The sequence below is a fragment of the Vombatus ursinus genome, unplaced genomic scaffold (assembly GCF_900497805.2).
Source record: "Vombatus ursinus unplaced genomic scaffold, bare-nosed wombat genome assembly UNPS02014821.1, whole genome shotgun sequence".
NCBI lineage: Eukaryota > Metazoa > Chordata > Mammalia > Diprotodontia > Vombatidae > Vombatus > Vombatus ursinus.
Genome location: NW_020954599.1, coordinates 21,530,259 through 21,554,443, shown reverse-complemented (window position 1 = coordinate 21,554,443; position 24,185 = coordinate 21,530,259). Strand labels below are relative to the sequence as shown.

The 24,185-nt window shown below is 36.5% G+C and overlaps 1 protein-coding gene across 1 annotated transcript in view; it reads right to left on the bottom strand.

The window, feature by feature from the left end:
• Positions 1-24,185, bottom strand: part of UGT8 (UDP glycosyltransferase 8) — an 89,141-nt gene that overhangs the window by 6,995 nt on the left and 57,961 nt on the right. Inside the window, exons 3-4 of the mRNA XM_027837352.1 lie at positions 4,786-4,928; positions 2,316-2,392 (exon numbers count right to left, since the gene is read on the bottom strand). Coding sequence (XP_027693153.1) covers positions 2,316-2,392; positions 4,786-4,928 — 220 coding nt within the window. The remainder of the gene's footprint in view (positions 1-2,315; positions 2,393-4,785; positions 4,929-24,185) is intronic.

Sequence of the window (24,185 nt, the reverse complement as noted above, 5' to 3'; positions counted from 1 at the left end):
AATACTAAAGAGGCCCAGGTCAAATGGAAGCCTGAAATTTTTACAACTAGAGGGACCCTAAAGATGATAGTCCAGATCAGAACATGCAAAAACAATTCAGGTCTCTGTGGACCTAAAGGGGCCATAGAACACTATTTGATTCTGTATAGGCCATGCAAAGGAAAGGGCCCAAGAGACACAGGAGGTGTTTCTTTCAATGCTGCAAGGAAGCTACTGGTTGAAGTAAGAGTTGAAAAAAAGGAGTCTTAGATGGGAAAGATTCAGACTAAAAAGGAAGGGGAGGAGAAAAAAGGGAGAAGCTGGAGTTTGTCCCAAAACAAAGCCATAGGCTTATGAGACTCTAGATCAAGAGCTTAGAGATCAACTTATAGATGCAGGAGAGCGAGGATTTTTTTTTAAAAAATTTATTGTTTTACTGATTGGCTAAATTTAAGAAAATGATTGAGAAAACGTGAGCATGAGATTTAATTGTGTCACATGAACATTTTTGCCCCAGAAAGCCAGCAGTTTAACATTTATTAGCACACAACTGATCATGTCCTTTAACTTAGAAATGATGGCATTTACAATGACCCTTGTATTTGGCCAGAATACTAAAATCACAAAGACCTGCATTCAAGTCTCCCTAGGGACATTTTCTGGCTATGTAATTGTGGACAAGTCACTTAATCTCTTAATATTCTATGTAGGCTTCAAGACTATAAGTTAAAGAAAAGATAAGTGAAGATCATTAAAAAATGAGAGTGATGCAGAGAAGAGAAGCCCACACAGAGAAGGACTAATAACAAAAGGAAGAAATAATAGAGAAGGCAGTGATTAACTTGGGGGGGGTGGAGAGACCCTGACTAAATTGACAGAATGTGGAAAAATATCCATCCAGGGGGAAACCTTATTCGAATATGGTAGAATTTACTACAATGAGTAAGGGAGAGAGGTCATGATAGTACTCCTTCAAAGAACGTTCTTAGCTATTGAGGGAAAACTGATAGAATTTGATGAAGAAATTGTTCTTTGTGACCAAAGAGCTATCTGTAGTTACCGATTACCTATAAGGCATTAAGGGACACTCAGGAAGTCCTTCTGACACTAGTAATCAGAACAGCTTTGTCAGGATGTTGATCCCTGGTTGTTTGGACAGCACACTGACAGTAGTGTTTCATTGTACAGAGAACAGAACACAGTGTTGTGGTCTGAGCAACTGAGGTGATGCTGAGAGGGTTGCGAGTCAGAAGGAGTGAGGTGTACTTGGATGGGAATGGAAAACCATGCAAAGATAAGTGACTGAGCTGAACACAAGCTATTCGTGAATGAGATATATTGGGGAAGGATGTGGAACAATTAGGAACAACTCCCCAACACAGTGCAGGTATCTTGGTGTGGATGCCCAGAGTAAGGGTTAGTTGTCCTTTTGCATGTAAAGATCATAAAGGAGCAATGAGGAGGCCTATGCTAGGTATGGTGGGTTGCAACACAGCACCAACGAGGAACCAGGAAGGACAAGGGGCTGGAAGAGAGAGAGGGAGGGGCTCATTACATGAGAAAAGATGACAGGCAGGCAGCCAGAGTGCTCTTGTGGAGTTGGGGGAAATCAAGGAAGGCCTTCAATACAATGGGGTGGACTTCCCGTGACAAACACTTAGAAAATCAGACAAGAGAATCAAAAGATGGGAAGACATTTCCACAATTTAAAACTAAATATCACAGAATCAGAGGGACTGCTTAAAATTTCATCTCATTCACTCTCTCGCCCTACTAAATTGTTCTCTCTTTTTTTTTCAGTGATCTTTTAAATTCAACTAAACACCAAAATGTGGTTGGCTGGAATTCAGAAGACTTGGATTGCACTTGCATCTCCACCATCTTTTAGCTGTGTGTGAATCTGGGCTAGTCCCTTAGACATCTGTGTACTTCAGTTTCCTCATCTGCAAAATTAGGGTGAAAAATACTTACCCTGGTAATTTTATAGGATGTTTGTGAAAATTTAAATGAGGTAAGTTGAAAAGTACATTGAAAAAAGTTTTCAAATACTGTACAAAATGACAATAGTTTCTGTAATAGGAAAATATTATATTTAAGTATAATTGTATTATGCCTTGCAGATATAATCAATAATTTGCTAACAAGAAAAATATTTAGGAAGCCTATGAGCAATTTAAGAATCAAACTATTTGATAAAACTTATCATAAACTTCCAGTAATTCAAGGATCAAACTATCTGAAAAAAAAATGTATTTTTGCACAGTTCTTAAGATATAAACATAATTGACTGCATTCCAAAATTAACAACAAATAGATGCAATACATAACAGCCTCACCAAGCAGGTCATTCTGGGGTAGCCATTCTATGAGTTTTGTATTATTCCCGAGATTCTTTGGTTTGAGTCCAGAAAACCTAAAATGCAAAGTTAGAAGAGAAACCATTCAGAATACAGAGATATGGAAAATTAATGTGACTAGATGCAAAACAAATTAAATAAATTAAATTTAACAATGTATTCCTTTACACCATTACACTCAAACATACCATGCTTGACTTAATAACAACGAAGATCAATTTGATGATTTTTCTGTACTATCATTATTTGGGGTATGACAAAAAAGATATTCATTTTTCCACCTTATTGCCCAAATAGACTGTGGTGTCCATGAGGGCAAGAAGCATGCATAATCTTTCCCAATGCCTAGCACAGTGCTCCAAACATAATGATGGAAGGAAGAAAAGAAGGAAGGAAGGGAGGGAGGGAGGAAAACAAAGAGAGAGGCTGTCCAGACTAGGACCTATTCTCTCTTCAGTCTCATTCCTTCTACACGCAGAGAGCATGAAAGGCATATGCATACACCTATGTATGAAACTGTAGTCAGGATAAGATTTTAATGAGGAGACAGCCATTCTCAGGAACAAAGAAATGTCATAGAATCTGAGAGTTTTGTGGCTCAGAAAAAGCTCATTCTTCCTTAAGCCTGGGTGAACAACTGGATGAATATCCATGGAACTAAAGCAAATTCACACGTTCAAGAACTGGGGGGTAATGTAGGGAGAACAACACCACTGCCTTTCTCTTGCTGTTCAGAAGGTGTGTACACCAATTGGGAAAATAAGTTAGGTGATGTGATTTGTGGTCCACCAAAGAAGACAGATCAGAGTGGGCCAAAAGGAAAGGTCCCTTTTTGCTGCATATGTGTGTACCAGGAAGGAACTCCTTTGAAGCCTCTCCAAATTCTAAGTTCCCGCTCTCTGGAATACAAACACTTCCCTCTGAACTATGAGCCCTTGTATACATGCACATAATTCCCGGTCTGAACCAGCTCATTTCCTCCACATTTGTTTGTTTCATGGTTAGACAGAGAAAAGGACTTTGCTTATTAGTTAGCTTATTAGTTATTAGAAAGCTATCATGCTTTCAAAGGAGGCTGCCTATTTTACTACTGTGACAATCCAGGAAAAGCCTCTGGATTTCTGAGTCTAGTCTTTCGGACAACAAGCTATCTATACTCTAGAGATAACTCCTTTTTCCTGGTAACCTGTGGAAACCCTGGATCCCCTGGATCCCCATTCTGTACCAGACACTCTGCTAATCCCTGGGGACACAAAGACAAAATAAAATCAATCCCTGCCCTCAAGGAGCTTACATTCTAATGGGAAAGTGAAGGAGAAGTGATAAGCATATACTATATACTAGGCACTGTAATAAACACTTTACAAATACTAACTCATTTGATTCTAACAACAACTTCGGGAGGTAGGTCCTATTATTATCCTCATTGTATAGTTGAGGAAATTGAGGCAGACAGAGGTTAACTGACTTTCCCAAGGTTACACAGTTAGTGTCTGAAGTCACATTTGAATTCAGATCTTTCTGACTCCAGGCCCAATGTTCTAATCATAAGCATTATACAAGCTAGCTGCCCCTAATGAGAGAGACAAGACATATTCATAAAAGTACATAGAAAACAAATAGGGGATGTTTTGAGGGGGGCATGGTTAGTCTCATTAATATTCTTATTTTGGAAATATCAAAGTGCCCCCAAAGCAGGTGCAATAAACTGAGACATTCATATGTGTAATATGTGTATGCGGCTTAGAGGCAAAGACTGCCATTTTTCACCTGTATCCCAAGTGCCTATCACAGTGCTATGTACATATGCATTTAATTAGTAATAATAATAATGATAATAATAATGCAACAAAAATAATAGATAGCATTTATATAGCCCTTTAAGGTTTGCAAAGTGCCTTTTATGTTATCTTGCTTGATATTCCCAACAACCTAAGAGGTAGGGTACTATTCATATCCCCATTTTACAGATAAAGGAACTGAGACTGGGAGGGGTTAAGGGATTTGCCAAGGATCACACAGCCAGTAACTGTCTGGTGGAATCTGAACACCTGCTTTCCTGATTCCAAGCCCAACACTTTATCCACAACATTGCCTTAGCTGCCTCAATGCTTCAAATCAATGTTTGAATTGTAATTAAAAGGAAATAAAGGTGTTTTCAGAGGTAGAAATCAAGTTTAGAATAAATTTGGTCATTTCCCATTATGAGAATTTATGCTGCCATTATGCCAACTTTGGTTAGTTACAGATTTGATATCTCCTTAATTAGTTAGATAACTTCACTAAATTCTCCCTTGAATTTCAATTCACTGAGAAGCCAAATGAAGAATTCTGAGTTACCGTCTAACATTGCAGAAGCATGTTTCTGGATCTCAAGAGTTCAGTGATGGGGCAGATGCTATGTAAATCAAAGGCATACAAACATTCCCTGGCTTTCTTATTGCCTTACCTCCAAATCACCTTTTGTGGCAACCTTGACAAGGTTCCTGCCAGTTTGTGGGTGATCTCTTCTGATAAATACTTTACACCAGCTCCAAAAGACACCAGGACAAAACCGTGTTCATTAGCATCACTTACCCATCTTTGGAGATCCTGTTAATACAAAACAATCAGTTAACTTCATGTAATATCAAGTCATCCAATGATCAGTGTATAGATAACGGTTTGCCTCTGTATCAGGATATAACATCACTTCCATTTTTAAGTGTTCAGGAACATTCCCCAAAATATAGCATAGAATTTAAAGAAACAAAAGACTAGTTTTCAGAGGCAAATTCCTAGCAATCTAATTTCAAACAAAAAATCATTTTGATGATTCCATATAAAGAAAGGGGGTAAGATGTTCAATTAGAAAAGATCCACAAAAGTGACAAAAAATATAATCATGACATATCAATTTGAACTGGTGAGAAACAGACAATATTGTAATGATAACAGGAACACAATCTCAGCAACTGGTGCGCAAGAGATCAATGATGCCAAAAGGCCAGAACTGATGGTACGTACTTTCGAGAGTATAAAACTGAAAGCTATAGATAAGATCTCAAGAAAAAAAAATCATATAATTTCAGAGTTGGAAAGGACTTCTGAGGCCACCTAGGATCATGGACCTTGGGCCACATTTGGCCTGCCAGCTATTTTTGTATGGCTGCAAGCTAAGAATGATTTTTACATTTTTAAAAGCAGATGGATGGGTCAGATTTGGTACACAGGCCATACTTTGCTGACCCCTGATCTGGGATGGCCTGTACTTGAACGAGAACAGCTCCTACAGAATACTCAGTAACTAGTCATCTACCCTTTGCCTGAACACCTACAGAGAAGAAAAAGGTACTAACTCAAGAATAAGCTCATTTCACATTTGGATAGCACAAATTGCTGGAAAGTTTGTTTTGTTTTATTAATTTTTATCTTATGCTGAAATCTGCCTCTTTGCAGATTTTACCCATTGTTCTTAGCTCCCTCCAGAGCCCAGCAGAACAAGTCTAATTCCTTCATGAACCAGCCCTTCAAATGAGTGAGATTAGACACCCAAATCTTCCTCTCCTGGCTAAAACTACTCTTGAGTACCTCAACTGCTCATTAAATGGGATGGTTTCAAGGCCTTTCACCATCCAGACTACATAGCAATGTACCTTAGTTAACCGAAGTCTTTCCTAAAAGGTGGTCCTAAAACTGCCCCCTCCTCCCCCTCTTCAATCTGCCCTGGCTTTTCATTCTGTGCCATTAAAAAATGGCTTTTGGTATGTCATTGGGTTTATAGCAAGTAAGTGTCCAGTTAATGCTTAGGGATAGATAAATCTGAATTAACTGACATAATACTAGCCTTCTGCTGCATAGGTAATTGATGGTAGGTTGTCCATAGAAGCTGATTTCTAGGAGTCCTAACAATTCAAATCCACATAATGGACACCATGCTCACTAAATGCAAGGCAAGAAGGCAGTGACATTTGTATTTTAAGGATCTTTTTGTTCATTTTTGCTTTTATATTACATGATTTTTAAAAAATAATATACATATATATACATACATACAGATGTTTGTTTTTTTTTTCCTCCCTCCAAGTCCCTATCCCAACAGAAACAAAACAAATATGCATGGTGATGCAAAAACAAATTTCCTCACTAGTCATATCTAAAAAAATATTTGCATCATTCTGCACTCTGAGCCCACCACCTCTCTGTTAGGAGGTGGGCAGGATGAAAGGCCATAATCAGAGTTCTTCCAGGTTTCTAAGTTTTTCTGTCTTTACATTGCTGTTACTGTACAAATTTTTCTCCTAGTTCTGCTCATTTTATTTTCCATCAGTTTAAGTAAGTCTTCAAAGCTGTTTGTTTCAGAACTTTGTTGTAGTATAAATTGTTTTTCTGTACATGTCTTTGTATATTTTTTTGAAATCATCTTTTCCCTCATTGCTTACCACACAATAGTATTCCATTATCACAATTTGTTTAGCCATTCTAGAACTGATGGACACCCCTTAGTTTCCGGGTTTTTTTTTTTTAAAGGCAATTGGTGTTAAGTGACTTGCCCAGGGTCACACAGCTAGTAAGTGTCAAGTGTTGGTCTGAGGCCAGATTTGAACTCAGGTCCTCCTGACTCCAGGGCCAGTGCTCTGTCCACTGCACCACCTAGCTGCCCCCCCCCCCTTTTTAGTTTCCAGGTTTTTTGCTGCCACAGGAAGAAATGCTATACACTTTTTTTTATTCTTTCACATATAAGATCTTTTCCATTTTCTTTTATCTGTTTGCGGCTATAGTCCTAGCAGAGATAGAAGTGGGTCAAAAGGCATGAACTGTTTAGTAAGTTTTGTATGTAATTTCAAATTGCTTTCCAGAATGGCTAGACCCATCCACAGCTCCACGAAAGGAGGAAAATAAATAGAATATCCAAAATCAATAAATATATTCCACTTAAAAAAAGAAAACTTCAGAGTAAAATGTAGTTTAGGAGTTCTTAATGTGGGTTCAATTTCAGGAGGTCCATAAAATTGGATGGGGGGGAAATATATATATATATATATATATAATATATATATATATAATATATGTGTATATATATATACACATATATATTTATTTTTACTAACTTCTAATTTAAATTTAGCACTTATTTCTACTATAAATTTAAAATAACAACAACAACATAATTCTCAGGGGTCCATAAACTTTTCCAGACTAAAAAGGGGTATGACTCCAAAAATGGTGAAGAACTCTCACTTTAGTAAAAAAAAATAGAAATGAATTAAGAATCAGGATAATTGGGGTAACTTCAAATTCTTCCACAACAAACTGAGGCAATAACTTTACTTTATCTCACTCAGCCTAAGATTTTTCCAGAACACATTCTAATTTACCCAAGAAGGGCCAACAGTTACATGTACAGTGTGACATAGGGCGATACAGAGCTAGATCTAAAATCATTAAGATATAGGCTTGAATTTGGCCTCAGCCACTTTCTAGCTTTCTGGGCCTCAGAATCCTTACTGGAAAAACGGAAGGGAATGGTCTCAATAAACTTTAAGATCCTCCTTACTTCTAAATCAATAATCCTAAAATTCCATCATTCACTGAACAGGCAAAGAAACGTGATTGTATGGCAGGTAATTACAATTCACTGGTTCCACAGCAATTTCCTGCACATGAATTTTCTCTATGCTATATGTGCACATGCAGGTATGGGCAGGTACCTGTGCGTCAATCAACAAATATGGAAATGGATGATTAACAACTGCTATGCTTCTTCTGAGCTGTCTGGAAACAATACCACTCTACAATATTCATCCTCTTTTAACACTGGAGCACAGTGGATTAGACTTTGGCTATGTCAGACATTGTGCAGGAAAATGAATACTACACAGCTTCATGCCAAGAGAGTTTAGTTTTCATGGAAAAGAAGACACACGGAGAAGAGAAAAACAAGAGCCTGCATTTCTTATTTTGAAATACTACCCAATCTCCATTCATTCTGACCATGTCTCTTAGTGTCTGGGTATCTGTTTGTTTTTAATGTATGGGGTAAGCCAGTAGTGTCAAAATTCGAATAGAAATAGACCCCTGCCCACCACATGTCAACTTAGAAAACCACAAATTGACATTATTTAAATTGTACTTTATTTTTAATTGTTTTGTCAAACATTTCCCAGTTACATTTTAATCTGGTCTGGGCTACACTTGGTAGTTCTACACATTTTTCCTCCGCATTCTGGCCCAACCCATAGCGCCAAAATTCTGGTTATGAAGTATGTTGTTAAGAGTCAGGGATACAAACAGAAAAGGAAGACAGTCCCTGCCCTCAAGAAGCTCACATTCTAACAGGGGAGACAACACATTTAGAAGTCAGTTGCAAGTCAGATATAAAAGTCCCATGGTCCTTAGGGTAGAGCAGCAAAGCAAGTGGCAATGCTTTCTCTATAATGTCATTTCCACTGATCAAATGATACCAATTTCTGATGCTGAATCATCTGACAGCGACAAAGACTTCAGTGAAAAGAATTTCTTTTTTTTCTCATAGTTTCGTTACACCGAGAACAAGAAGCGTGGGCTACCCTTAGACAAGACTTTTGATGTGTAATGACAACAAGAAGTAATGAAATAAGTCTCTGCCAAAGGGAACACATATGATAATTTTCTTTTTTTTTTAGAAATTCTATTTATTTTATGCATTTCTGTCATAATAGTAGAATAGAAAAAATATGATTATAAAGAAACTATAAATCTATTATGTACTACTTGCTATTCCTTTTAAATATATAAATATATAAAGTTATCTTGTAACTTTTTTTCTCCCTCCTCCCTCCTTAAAGATGGCTACATTAAACACAAATGTGTGTGTGTGTGTGTGTGTGTGTGTATAGAACCATTCTATACATACTTCTATTTATCAGATCTTCTGAAAGTACAATATGGCCCATTCTATTTACATGCCATACAATCAATAGTATTACAGAAGAATGGGGCCAAAACATATTTTCTTTAATACAGGTAGATTTCCTGTTCCCTTCACAGTACTCTCCTTGTTAATGAAAGTTAATGTGGTAGCCTTTATATCGAGGCATTTCCACTTTACTTCCTGGTAGGTCATAGAGCACAGGCTTTGAAGAACAATGAAGAGTTGAATGAAAGGCATAAGCCACTACATTATAAACAAGGGCTGGCACAGGTGAAATGGTATAATGGATGCCATCAGGGAAATTATAACCAAAAAATGAGATAAGCCAATCACCTAGTGAAAGAGAATGGATAGAGTCAGTCAGTCAATCAATAAACATTTATTAAGCACTTACTATGTGCCAGACACTGGGGATAAAAAGAAAGGCAGAAGACAGTCTCTGCCCTTAAGGAGCTCAGGATCTAATGCAGAAGATAATACACAAATATGTGCAAACAAGCTATATAAGAAGAAAATAAGAAAAAAAAAATAAAAGAGGGAAGGTATTAGAATTAAGAGAGATTGGGAAAATCTTCCTGTAGAAGGTGGGATTTTAGCTGAGACTTGAAAAAAGCCAGGAAACTAAAAAGCAGAGTTGAGAAAGGAGAGCATCCCATGCATAGTCAGTGATAATGCATGGCTTTGAGAGATGGCATGTCTTGTTTGAAGAAGAGCTGGGGAAAAGGACTAAACTGAAGAGAATATGGGGGTAGGAATGTAAGAAGACTACAAAGATGTATGGGGGGCATAGATTTTGAAGGATTATGCCAAATTGAGGATTTTATACTTAAATCTAGAGGTGACAGAGAAACACTGCATATTTTACTGGGGGTGATGGTGAAGGATAAACATGGTCAGACCTGTGCTTTAGGAGATCACTTTGACAGCTGAATGCAAGATGGACTGGTATGGAGAGAGATTTGTGGCAAGTAGACCAACTAGTAGGCTACTGCAGTGGACTAGGAGTGAAGTGATACTCTGAAATAATGAAAGTAATGGCAGTATTAGAAGTGAGAAGCGGGCATTTGTGAGAGATACAACAAAGGAAAAATTGAGAGGCTTCTGACAATAGACTGGCTGTGTGGGAAAGGTGAGAGATTGGGCGTGTCAAGGATAATACTAGGTGTGAAGCATGGTGACTCTCAATAATAATAGGGAAGTGTGGACGGGTGTAAGGTCAGCGTTCCAGTCATAAGTCCATCAGTCAACTTGCATTTATTAAGTGCTTAAAAATGTGCCAAGCACTATGTTAAGTGCTGAGGGAATACAAACAAATTTATATATGCATAAACTTATTATGTATATATAGTGTATATTATATATAAGTATACACATGTACACAAATATATGTACATATGCACACAAATATTATATATTCAAATATGTTTTACATAACATATAAAATATTACATGTGTATATATATTTTTTCCTTGCTCAAGGATTTCATAATCTAAAGAGGAATACAACATGCAAACAATTACATACAAACAAGGTACATATAGGATAAAATGGGAGAGGGGGGAGTCTCAGAAGGAAGCCACTAAGATTAAGGAGGACTGGAAAAACCTTCATGCAGAAAATGGGATTTTAGCTGGCACGTGAAAGAAGCCAGGAGGCAGAGGTAAGAAAGAAAAGCATACTAGGTATGAAGGAACAGCCAGGGCAAAAGCCCAGAGTTGAGAGATGAATGTCCTGTTCGAGGAATAGCAGGAGGATCTACTGCGATCCATGTAATTTCAAGAACTCTGGAGGACTGCTCCTCTCTTCACCATCATTGTCCCCAGCATATTATGGGAGGTTTAAGCGAAGGCATGGACAAAATTGCCTAGAACAGGCAGGCCTGGATGAGCTGCGGTCTACCTCACCAGGTACCTACATTTATGGGATCACAGATCTATGTATGAATCAAAACCTCACATGGTAAGAAACAGCAAAAATACTCTGTTGATCTCGGGGCAACTAAATCTCTAATATGAATATCTGAGCCCAATGAATACTTTGGCCTTTTCCTTGTCCATAATATATTACTGCATTATTTCTGCAGTGGCATTATCAGTCATTTCCACATGAGTGCTTACCCTGAGTTACCCCAGACTCCAAAGTACTTTACATTGTGGTTTTTAAAGGCACAGAAATTTCCTATACTGGCTTGAGAGAAATTCCTCTAAGGCTTTGTAAAAGTATGAGCCTGGATGAGAGTGAAAACAGGGTGACAGAATGAGCCGCCTACTAGGAGTGCTCAGGATGCCCACAGTTAATCAGTAAGCAGCAGAGCCAGGATCTGCACCTGGAGTCACAGAGTGTGACTCTGCCACTCACTCACTATAGGGACATCTCTGATTTTTGGTTTCTTCATCTGCAAAAGAGAAAAAAAAAAGGAGTTGGACTAAATGACCTTTTAGGTCCCTTCCAGCTCTAATAATCAATGACTATGTTTTATTTCATCTCTGTATCCCCAGTGCCTATAACAGGCAATTAATAAGTGTGTGTTGAGTTTGAACTGAATTAGCAATTTTACAACTGTCCATATCCAGTTGTGCTTTCCCCTGACTCAGCAGGCCTGTGCCCTCACAATATTCTTGGAAAGTTTCATCTACTTGCCCGAAGTTTTATCCATCATGTAAAACTAATGGCTTGAGTCTGGGTTTCAAATTGTGCTGGCTTCTTTTCATTTTAATTGTTACGGCCACTGGATAGAAGACACAATAAAAAGATTTTTAAAAAATACTGGAGAATCAGAGGGAAAACTAATCCAATGAGTCTTTGAGTTTATTTGACACCACTGAGCATCCACTGTGATCAATAAAGACCCCTCCTGTTCTTGAATCTTTTTAAGTTTACAGTTACTGTCACCCTGACCTTGATTCCTTCCACTGCTTTTGTTAGACCGCAGTCAAATTAGCTGAGGTCTAAAGTGTTGTTATGGTTGTTGTGGTTGTTTAATTAAACCTGAAAATCAGTTATAAAACCTAGAAAACTGATAAGGGGATTGATAGTTTAGTTCAAAGCTCATTCTGTAGCTACGTCACTCCTATTTGAGGATGTACAATGGCCAATTTCATTTGGAAGAAAAAAAAATGTGGCACAATCAGTCATCAACAAGCATTTATTAAGAACCTACTATGTGCCAGATATTGTGTTAAGTGCCTAAAAAAAGGCTCTCAAGGAACTCATCATCTAATGGGGGAGACAGCGTGAAAATAACCATGCAACTATGTACAAACAAACAAATAAATAATAAAACAATAAAATTGGCAGAGAAGGCACACTGAGAAGGATATAAGTGAAAAAGTTTATGTGCAAATCCAAAAGACACTATGATGATTTCATCTGTAACTTCATAAGCAAGGAACAAATTACTGATGGTAGAGATTGCCAAAGAAATAGAATGCAAAGCATTTACACAAGACTGCTGAAGGCTAGGAATTATCCTGGGATCCTTACCATTTCTGCAGTGTCATTCTATCACCAGACAACAAAAGTAGTGGTACAGGAGAAGACAAATAAATGCATTTCAGATGCATTCCCTAAAGAGAACCTTTAGGGAAATCGTGATCTGTTATTTATATATGTGTATATGTGCATGCATGTATGTACACATCACTACACACAAATGTACATACACATATATACATATACATACACACATATAGACACAGCTAGTACATAATCTTGTATACGATTTATGTTTAATACAATGATGGATATGAACATTTGCTAAGTACCTATTATATATAAAGCAACATGCTAGACAAAGGCAAAAGAAAGACAAAAACAAGAAAGACCCCACCTTAAAGGTGTTTACAACTACTGTTTCTAGGTGTAACCCACAGGGATGAGCACAAAATTGTGTGTACAGGTATGAAATACAAATTTGTTGACTGAAGAAAAATAAGTTTTCACTTTTCCCACAAATTTACAAGAAGTTTATTGCATACCTGTTTCAAGTTCAAGTTATCTTAAATATTTATTTTGAGTATTACAGACTATATGTGGAATGAAAGTTCCTTGAAGACAAAAACTACTTCAATTTTTTTCTTTATGCTCAATACCTATCATACTACCTTGCACATAATACTGTAGTTTATCCTTAATACATGAAGTTGCGTTGAGTTGAATGTGGTCTATTTGTGCTTGTGAACAGCTTTATCATCTTCACGTGAAAGGCTGAAAATGGGGAAAAGTCAGGAATAATAAGCAGAGCTGGCGACATGAAACTGTTATCAGTCTCCTTCCAAAGGGAGTATCTGCTTATATGCTTCAATGGCTTATGATACTCCGAAAAGTGACCCTGTTCTCTAATGAGGGTGATAAGCATTTATATAGTGCTTTTAAGGTTTACAAAACACTTTATGTGTTATTTCATTTAGTCCTCAAAACATCCCCTACGAGGGTAGATGCTAGTATCACCCCCCCCCTTTTTACAGATGAGGAAAGTGAGGCTAAGAAAGGTTAAATCAATGACTCAAGGTCACATGGTAAATGGTTAAGGAGAATTCAAATTAAGGTCTTCCTGACTCTACCTTCAGAAGTTGACCCCCTGGTGCCATGGAATTTTAATTCCTTATTTCTTCAGACAATGAACTCATGCATACACATACACACAACAAACGTGTGTTTCTGTATCTCTATTTACACAGACAGAAATAGAGATATATAAATATAATCCTCAATTAAATCTTTTGACTTTCATTAGACTACTCCTTTTCCATTTGTCTTCTTGTAGACCATTCTCTCTCTCTGACTTTGTTCAAAGAGTAACCCCAGGGAACTTGTGTGTTTATTGTATTTCTACTCATAAAGGAATTCTTCAGCTTTTCTATTCCTGAATGGTCCTTCCTTTCTACCTCTGTTACATACATCCTGCCTAATGGATTCTGTATCTCACTGCCCACAATGGCTGTTCATAAGACTTTTTCTTCTCCAGATCAAGCTCCCAGTGGTACTTTCTTCCCCAACTCTTTTGGCCGAAGACCCTGATTTCATACTGAACCAAGAAAATCAAGGCTTCTCCCTTTCTCATCACTTTACAACTCTTTGACATCATCTTCTATGAACCGTACTCCAATCTTTGATTAAGAGGTGGATCTTTCAACAAGGCCAACCTATTTACATGTATCCTTATTCCCAACCTCTTCCAATCTTGTCCAGCATATTCTTCCCACTATCATCCTCCCTCTTTTTAGTCTTCAGTGTCTCCCTACATATTGGCTACTTCCCTGCTGTGTAGGTATATTCACATCTCCCCCAATCTTTAAAAAAATAATTTTCCTTAGATTTTACAATCCCCACTAGATATTCTCCCTCTCCTCCCTTTCTCAGGCAAACTCACTGACAAAGCAGTGTACGCTTATTGTGGACGCTCCTCTCCCCATCTCTTTTAAGCTTCTTGAATTCTAGGATCTAACTGATCTCTTCACTCAACTTTCAATATAAAATCACCAATGATCTCTTAATTGTGACATTTAATGGCTTCTTCTAAATCTTTTATTCATTTCACATTCTCAAAAGCATCTGATATAGCTGACCACCCTCTTCTAGTAGATACTCTCTCTTCTCTGGGTTTTCATGACACTACTTTCTTTTGACTATCCTTTCTCTTGACTACTTGTCTGACTGCTTGTTCTCAGTTTCTTTTGCTATATCATTATCCATGCCAAATCATGTAATCTAAAGGTAGGTATGCCTTAAAGCTATTTCCTAGGCCCTCTTTTTTTTCTCTCTCTATACTTTCTCTCTTGGATATCTCATCATATCCCTTGGGTTCAATAATAATTTATTATTGCTCAGATGAATCTCTGATCCATGCATTCAGTCCCAGTCTCTCTCCTGAACTCCAATCTCATATCACAAATTGCTGATTGGTTATTTCAATCTGTATATTTTATAGCCTTCAAACCCAACATATTCCAACCAGAATTCTTCACCCCTCCAAAAAAACCCACCTCTTTTCTGAATTTTTCTATTTTTGTTGAGGATACCATCATCCCAGCTTTGCAACCTTGGTGACATCTTTGTTTTTTTTTTTTTTGCTTTGTTTTATTTTATCTTCTTTTAATTTTTTATTAATTTATTTTGATTTATCGATAATTACTTCCACATACTTTTGAGTTTAAAATTTTTCTCCCCCTTCCTCCCCACCACCCTCCCCAAGACGGCACACAATCTAATATAGGTTATACATTTACATTCCTATTAAACATATTTTCACATTAGTGATGTTTTAAGTAAAAATTAAAACCAATAAGAGAAACCATCAGAAAGAGGCAAAAAAACTCAACAGAAGAGAAAAAAAAAATAGCAACTCGACTTCCATAGTTCTTTCTTTGGATGTGGATAGCATTTTCCATTGGTGACATCTTTGACTCCTTACTCACCCATTATATATGATAAGCTGTCAAGTCTTGTGATTCTTTCTCCCTTTTGTCCCCTTCTCTCCATTTATACAGTCAATATGTTAGTTCAGGCCATCATCAATTCTCATGTAGCCTATTACAACAGCTTCCTAATTGGTCTCCCTGACTCAAGTGTCTCCTCATCCACCTACTAAAGTGGACTTCCTAAAGCTTAAGTTTGACCCTGTTAATTCCCCACACAGTAAAGTCCAGTGGTTCTCTATTACCTTTCGGATCAAATACAAACTCTTCTATCTGGCATTTAAAGCTCTTCGCCATCTGGCCCCATTCCAATCTTCAAAGTCTCATACAATTCTGCAGTCCAGGAACTCTGTCATCTAGCTATATTCGCCATCTCTGTACCTTTGCATGGACTAACCCCTACATCTGGAATGCACTCCTTCACCTTTCACTCTTGAAATCCCTGGTTTCCCTCAAGGCTCAGCTCAAATGCCACTTTCTGCACAAAGCCTTTTCCCTTTCCCCTACCTGTTAGTGCCTTTTGTCATAAAGGTGACTTGATAGCTGGCTTTGCATGTGTTTTAAATATACCTATAGATGTTGAACTGTCTTTTCTATTAGACTGAAAACTCCTTGAGGACAGGATTATTTCACTTCTGTCTCTGTGTCAGTACCCTATGACCTTTCACTCTAAAAATGATTATTAATTAAGAAAGGCCTAAACAAACAAGATGATGTAAAAGACCACTTTGTTATCATTAAAGATAAGTAAAGCTTTTACACACAAATACACACACACACACACACACACACACACATATCAGATTTCAGATAAGACTGTAATCTAACATTCTGATACTGTAAGTACAGGCATAAAAAACAAAATCTAGGGGCAAACTTATAAGGATGGAATGGAATAGATCTTTCTTTTTTTAACTCTTTAAAAATGTCAAATAAATATTTTACTCTATATCAATGTGTCCTTCTATCAATATAGATAATCTAAGTTAAAACAGAAGTGGACTGTGGTAGGAGCCATTTTGAACATAACTATGGGTGTTTCCCCAGGGTTCCATGCTAGACTCGTTTCTTCCTCTTTACTCTCTCAGCTCCCATGAGTTTAATTACCATGTCTACATAGATGATTCCTGAATCTGTTGTGTATATATCCAGCCTGTCTCTCCCTCAAGCCTTAGTTCTGTATTACCTACTGCCTATTGGACATTTCAAACTGGATATTCTACAGACATCTTAACTCAACATGTCTAAAACAGAACTAAGTTTTCCTCTACCAAAACTCTCCTCGTATTTATCAAAGCGCAACCTTAGCATTATCCTCAACCCCACTCATCCAATCTGCTGACAAATTTTTCTATGTGAACCTTTAAACCATCTTTTGCACAAGACCCCTTCTCTCAAGTCACAGAGCTACCACCTTAGTTCAGGGTCTCATCATCTCTCTCCTAAATTATTCCAGCACCTCCTAATTGGTCTCCATGCCTCAAGTACCTCCAGGCTTCTCTATATATGACTACCAAAGTGATTTGTGAAATTTGCCAAAATGGTTTTTAAAAATTTGTCCCTCTTTATTTACAGAGTATTTTTTCACAACACCACCTGACAGGGATAGTATAATGATTCCCATTTTATACATGAATGAAATCAAAGCTCAGAAAAATTATTTAATTTGCCTATGATCACACAGCTAAAAAATGAAGAAAGCATTTGAACCCAAATCTTACCCTAGCTTCACCACTTTTTTTCCACAATCCCATGCTCTCTTCAACCCTTTAAAAGGCCCTTGAAGAACTAGTAAGAAATATACACGGTTGATTAAAAAACTTAAAAGATCAATGGAACAGGCTAGGCAAAGAAGAATCAGACATAACTATACCTAACCTAAAAACCTAACCTAACTAAACTAAAAACAAATAACCTAGGAAAGAACTCCCTAGTTAACAGGAATTGCTGGACACATTGAAAAGCAGTCTGGCAGAAATAAGGTTTAGACCAACAACATATGCCACACACCATAATAAATTCAAAATGGATAAATGACCTAAATATTAAAGGTTATACTCCAACATTTAGAACAGAAACAGAGCTATGATTCATCAATGAATTCTTAGTTAAAACAAGGGAATAACAATTACAAAAGATCAAATAATTGATTTTGATTACATAAAACTGAAAATCTTTTGTATTAACAAAATTAATGCAACCAAGTTAAGAAGAAGAGTGGTCAAATGGGGTGAACAAAAGAAAACTATCTTAAATAGCTCTGATAAGGGGCTAATAATCCAAGACACATGGTAAACCAAAATGTAAGTAAAACCAAAAGTCATTCCCTAATTTAAAAAGGGAGTCAAGGAATATGAACAAGTAGTTTTCTCAAAAAAATGTAAATTATTCATAACCATATTAAAAAATGTTCCAAATCACTCATAATAAGAAATGTGCATATCTAAACAACCCAGGGTTGTTTCTCATACTCATCAAACTGGAAAAGATGAAAATAGTTAATGTTAGATGGGTTACATTAATGCATTGTTGTTAATGGAGCTGTGTATTGGTCCAACAATTCTGGAAAGGAATTTGCAATTATGCAAAGAGATTAATTAAAATACCTATAATTTTTAGTCAGGGATTCGACAGCTAGTCATATGCTTAACGGAGGTCAATGACACAAAGCCAGACCCATCCATATAAAACGCCTATAGTGGCACTTTCTATGGCAGCAAAGAAGTAGGAAAAAAAAAAAAAGATGCCCCTTGATTAGGGAATGGGTAAACAAATGAACAATGATGTAAAAATCAACAAATATGATGAATATAAAGAAGCTTAGAAGGATTTCTATAAATTTCACAGAAATCGGTGAGTGAAGTAATAAGAGCCAAGGGAAAAAACAAATGAAGTGAATGTTGCAGGGTTACAAAGAAGAAGCATAGCCCCAAAAAGAGATATGAGAATATATCTTCCCCAAACCTTTACAAAATTGGATGTCCACAGGTATTGAGCACTGCATGCATTGTCAGACCTATTGTGCTGATCAGTTTTCACTAATTTTTTTTTCTTTTCTTCCTTTAAAAAAATTGTTATAAGGGATGGCTCTCTAGGAAGACTAACAGAAAGTGTCGAACATGGGAAAATCTAGTTGATGTAAAAATTTTTTAAAAAGATGTAAATTTATAAGTTTAGGATTTGCTTTTTTATATAAGATCTCCTCCCAAAAGGGTAGGATAGTACACAATATGCAATATTAAACAGCTATGAGAGAGGTATTTTTTTTAAAAGAACACATATAAAGAAATTGTTCAACTGGGATTGGGGAGAAGTATAAAATACAGCCAAGTAAGATTCAGGTAAAGGTTGAGGTAAGACTTGGAAATCTCCTACTGACTAAATAGTGGCAAGGCCATAATGCAAGATCATCATCCCTTAACTAGAACTCCAGTGGATTCTATTTGTCCCTGAGTGGCTGTCCTCTTTGTTGACCCACACTTTCAACCTCCCTGGTTAAGATTAACCTTGAGATTTCGCCTGGCTCTTGATTCTGATTATATTCCCTTTAGTCTTTGTTGAGGTTCTGGCTTATTGAACTTACATCATCATGTGAACAACCTCTGTTTATCTGTAATTTAATTCTAAATTATTCTCTGTAATCTCTGGGAATAGTCTCTCAATGGCTTTGTATACTAACAGAAACACAGATTACAAATTAATTTATTACAAACTAAGTACATAAGACTGAAGGAAATGCTGAACAAAGCAGTAGCCAGAATCTAATAGAGTTCATGAAGATAGGTTTCTTAAATCAGGTAAATCTCGAGTAGGAATCAGAAGCATCTCAGAACACTAATATTCTACAATTCTGAATTCTAAAACACATCAGCCTGAGTCATATTCAGAGGACAGCAAGTAGATATTTGGTTAGGAGAAAATCTATTTTGGGAGCTGATAAAAATGAGATTGATAAAAAGATAGGAGGGGACTAGTGAGTGAAGAGCCTTCACTGAAAATGGCAGAATTAACCATGCAGTTCAACTAACCATGTTGAGCCTAAATCTTCCTCTTTGCAACATTCATCCTCTGACTGTGTACATGTACCTGTCCTCTGAGGCAAAACACAGTAAGTCCAATCCATCTTCCAAATATTTGAAGATGGCTTTTCATGTACCCCAGACTTTTTATGGGGCCCAGTTCATTCAACTGTAAAATTCCCCTACAAATGGGGGAGTTCTATCTGAAATCTTGAAACACTCTTTATTTCTTACAAATTTATCACAACCTATCTTTTTCATTGTTATTTATCTAAGCATCAGAGAACTTCTGATATAGGAGAGATCGCAGGCATTATCTAATCCAATACTCTCATTTTATATTTGAGATAACTAAGCCCTACAGAGAGGTCTTGCCCAAGTTTCCAAGGTAGTTGAGTCCCAGAGCCAGGATTAAAACTCAGCTCCAAATATAGTTGTCTTTCCATTACACCATTCTTTGAAAAATGCTCATACTCTGGTTCCATGAAAGCTCCCACTGATTTGGTTTGGATGGTATAAAGCTTTAGACTAGAAAATTAAAGTCTTACATGGGTCCAATTCTGTGACCAGGTTAATGTATACCAATTCCCTATGACAATGACTTGCTTAAAAACCATAAAGGAAAATACTACGGGCATTATCTGTAAGACCAATATGGATAGAAATGCTTTATAATAAGGTTCTGAACCTCAAATTAATTTATATTTATATTACCATGTATATGTCTGTAGGATACCATGGAAAAGGAAGGAAGATGAAGGAAAAAGTATAAGAAAACCCAAAACTTTTCTGACTCCCTAAGAGAGGATTAATCTTTAGATATATACTAACACTTTTGCCTACTGGTTATAAATTCCTAGAATATCCCTAAGATTTAAGATTTCTCCACCTTGAAATCTCAATAAAACACTGCAAATCTAGAAAACAAGATGAAGTTGCTACTGGGTCCCATAAATCTATCTGATGAAATTGTAAAAGAAGAAAACAAACTTGCAACCTTACCTTTAAAATCGGGTTCCTTTAACAAATCACAATTGAATGGCAGTCCAAAGTAGTCTAGTTTTTACGTCATGTTAGAAAATTCAGATAATGGCAAAGATCTACATTCTGAAAATCTGCCTTACAGGTTACAGAAGACAACCATCCTAGAGTCAAATGACTCAACCTTTTTTTCAAGACAGTAGGTAGATGAACAGATGACATTAATAGATGTGTGGAGTTTATGTCAAGATGAAAATACAATGATGGACTGTAACATTTTTGATGTGTAATAATTCTTGATTGTACACTTAGGTTTTGTTAAGTAGATACTTCCTAAACTTGACTGAAAAAGTCTTTTTCTTTCCCCCTTGTTAAATCTTGCTTAGCTAGTTGAAAGACTGGATGAGGGGAAATGATACATTTGTAAATATTTTCTAAAGTAAATGTACTTATTGTCCTGGATGATCACATATAGCTTTGGGTCTGCTATGTTTAAATCATCTCCAAGAAATAGAGAAAGAGAGTATAAAATTTTTAATGGTAAATGTTAATACCTCACCATTCTTTATCATGTAACAGGTTTCCTTGGTTTGTATACAGACATTCTTTCTTTGGAAATAGTTTATAAATGCCTAGTTGTAATGTGATATCCTTTCCTACTACATCCATACCTACCAGTTATAAATTTGCATATGTAATATGATAATGGACTATGCACACACAACAGGCAGCTATCTAACCATAAACCTTTTGATAACATTGCCCTTCCTCCACAAATGAGCTGGTAAGGGCATCACAGAGTCAACTATGGCTGGGTTTTAATGATCATTTTTTAAAAAATCTCTCCTTCTTGTTATCTATGGTGAAAATGTTTACAAGGGCTCAAAAAAAAAATTAATAGATGACTAAGCATTTTGTAAACTGCCTTTAATAAAACTACTTACAATATATAAACCATGGATTTTACCATAAAATGTACATTTTTAGTATGTTCACCTCAAAAATCTTTAACATTGATAATAAATAGAAATTGTGAAGATTTAAAAGAAAAACAAACATGGAGGCCTGAACATGGAGGGCTTCAAACTTTTGAAAATGACTAATTCATGGAGTAATTTGCTGTTTTTTTAAGTGATGGGTGGAACAAAAAAGAAACCCTTGAAAATGTTCTCAATGGCTACTATTTTCAAACTACAAAAACAGCAACAATAGCTTAAATCTGCACAGAACATCATAGTTTGCAAATAACATTTCCTCATAATTCCTTAAAATAGTTTTGCAGGTATTAGCATATTCATTTTACATGAGAGGATCACAGCCTATATAAGATTTATCCCTGTTTACCTACCTAGCTTATGCATACTCCTGCCCTAAAATCCAGGTCCACAAACTCAAGTCATCATTTTAGACTTGAGTCTTTCAGAGGCAGTGTGGTGTATTAGATAGAAAGCTGTTCTCTGCATCAGGAAGACCATGGTTCAAGACCCATCTTATGACATACAGTAACTGTGAAACCTTTGGCAAGTCACTTAAACTCCAAGTGTGTTTGGCAACTCTAACACTCTGAGAAGGTGTTGACCTGTTACTGATGGAGGGAGTTTCCTCACCTAGGATTCTCCGTACAAATGAAATCACAAGTATAACCCCTATTCTGCCTTCAAAGTATTAACTGATGACTTTATTCTTGCTTTTATCACTTTTACCTTAAATATGCTTCACATGTTTTATCACTTTTACCTTAAATATGCTTCACATATGGAATGACTTCACAATGTTTTCCCATCAGCAGAGTAAATTTCTCTTCTTTCAATGGCAGGTCTGCTCTAAGATTAGGTTTAATCCTAATCCTTTGATGAAGTGATCCCATTATTAGGTCTATGCTCTCAAGGCTTTCAGGATGTAATTAGGAAAAAAAAAAACTTATCTAGCTATACAAAAGCATTCAAAGCAACACTGTTCATGATAGTAAAAAACCTCACATAATAGCAGTAACAACAATAAGAACAGCTTAGACTTAAAGTTTGCAAAGTAATTTACATAAATCATTTCATTTGGTACAACTTCAAATACTGGAGATGAACTGAACAAATTGCATAGGAACTTGATGGAATGGTACTGAACAATAAGATAGTATATGTATATATGTGTTTATATATACATATATATATGTATATATTTTACATAGATGATTAAGACAAAACAATATGGATGAACACAGGTGATTCAAAGTAAGGAAGGAAGAGCCAGAACAACAATATACACACTTTTTAAGTACAGATACAAAATGGAGGTGGAGGTGGAGGAGGATGACAAAATCCCCCAAAGACAAAAAAAAAGAAATGAGTTCTGAATGTTTGTTCAGTCATTTCAGTCATGTCTGACTCCTCATGACCCCATTTGGGGTTTTCTGGGCCAAGATACTGAAATAATTCGCCACTTCCTTCTCCAGCTCATTTTACAGATGAGGAACTGAGGTAAAAAGGGTTAAGTGACTTGCCCAGGGTCACAAAGCTAGTAAGTATCTGAGACCAGATTTGAAGTCAGGGAAATGGGTCTTCCTGACCCAAGGTCCAGCACACAGTAGATACTGTGACACCTAGTAGTGAAGCAAACAGGACACGTTCCTTATTCTCTCAAAGAATACACTTCTTTTTTCAAACAAGTTGTAAAAATAATAGAGTTTACTTTTGAGGGTATCTGAAGGTCTGTTTTAGTTGAAGATTACTAAAATTAGAATAAACATTAAAATATTTAGAGTATTGGGAATGTGGATGCAATACTAGTGAAACTGCAGTAACAGTTTTATGGACAGACACACAGATGTAGAGAAAGACAGACAGAAACATAAGGCTAGCTGACCACCAGTGTGACATGATAAGAGTCTGGAAGACCTGTTTCAGGCAGAAGTCTCTGACACAGATTAGCTATGCAACAATCAGTGACTCAACTTCCCAGCATCCCAGACAACATTAAAGACTATAAATTACATAAGAGGTGTTGATCTACATTGGTTAAGGGAGTATCTACTTAGGGATTTTCCTATAGTAAAGAAATCAATAGGTCATTCCATCCAGCAATCTATAGCACCTAGACTACTGCAGAACAAATAATAAACAATCATTAAATAATAATTAATTGAGAAATGATAACGTTACGTCTAGTCTTTGGTCTTATAGTTTTTTTCCCCAATGTCTTCCAGAACTAAAACAAAATGTCACCGATCACCAGTAAATAAATGAAGAGAGACAACTTTATAATTCTAACCCTTCTTGATGAAAATCTAAAATGTATTACAGAACTTACTGTCTTAAGGTGGTAATACTGAAGTTAATTTCAAGCTTTTTAGATGACTTGGATTCTTCATGATAAAAAGCAATAAATATATCATAACATGACGCAGTTATACCTCCAAGGGCAGTAAGATGCACAGATGTTTTGTCATGCACTACATGGCCCTACTCTAAAGATTTATTAGAGGTTATATGAGAGAGAGGCACAGGGTGAGAAGGCAGAAATAGGTTGGCAATTGCCCTGAGTGTG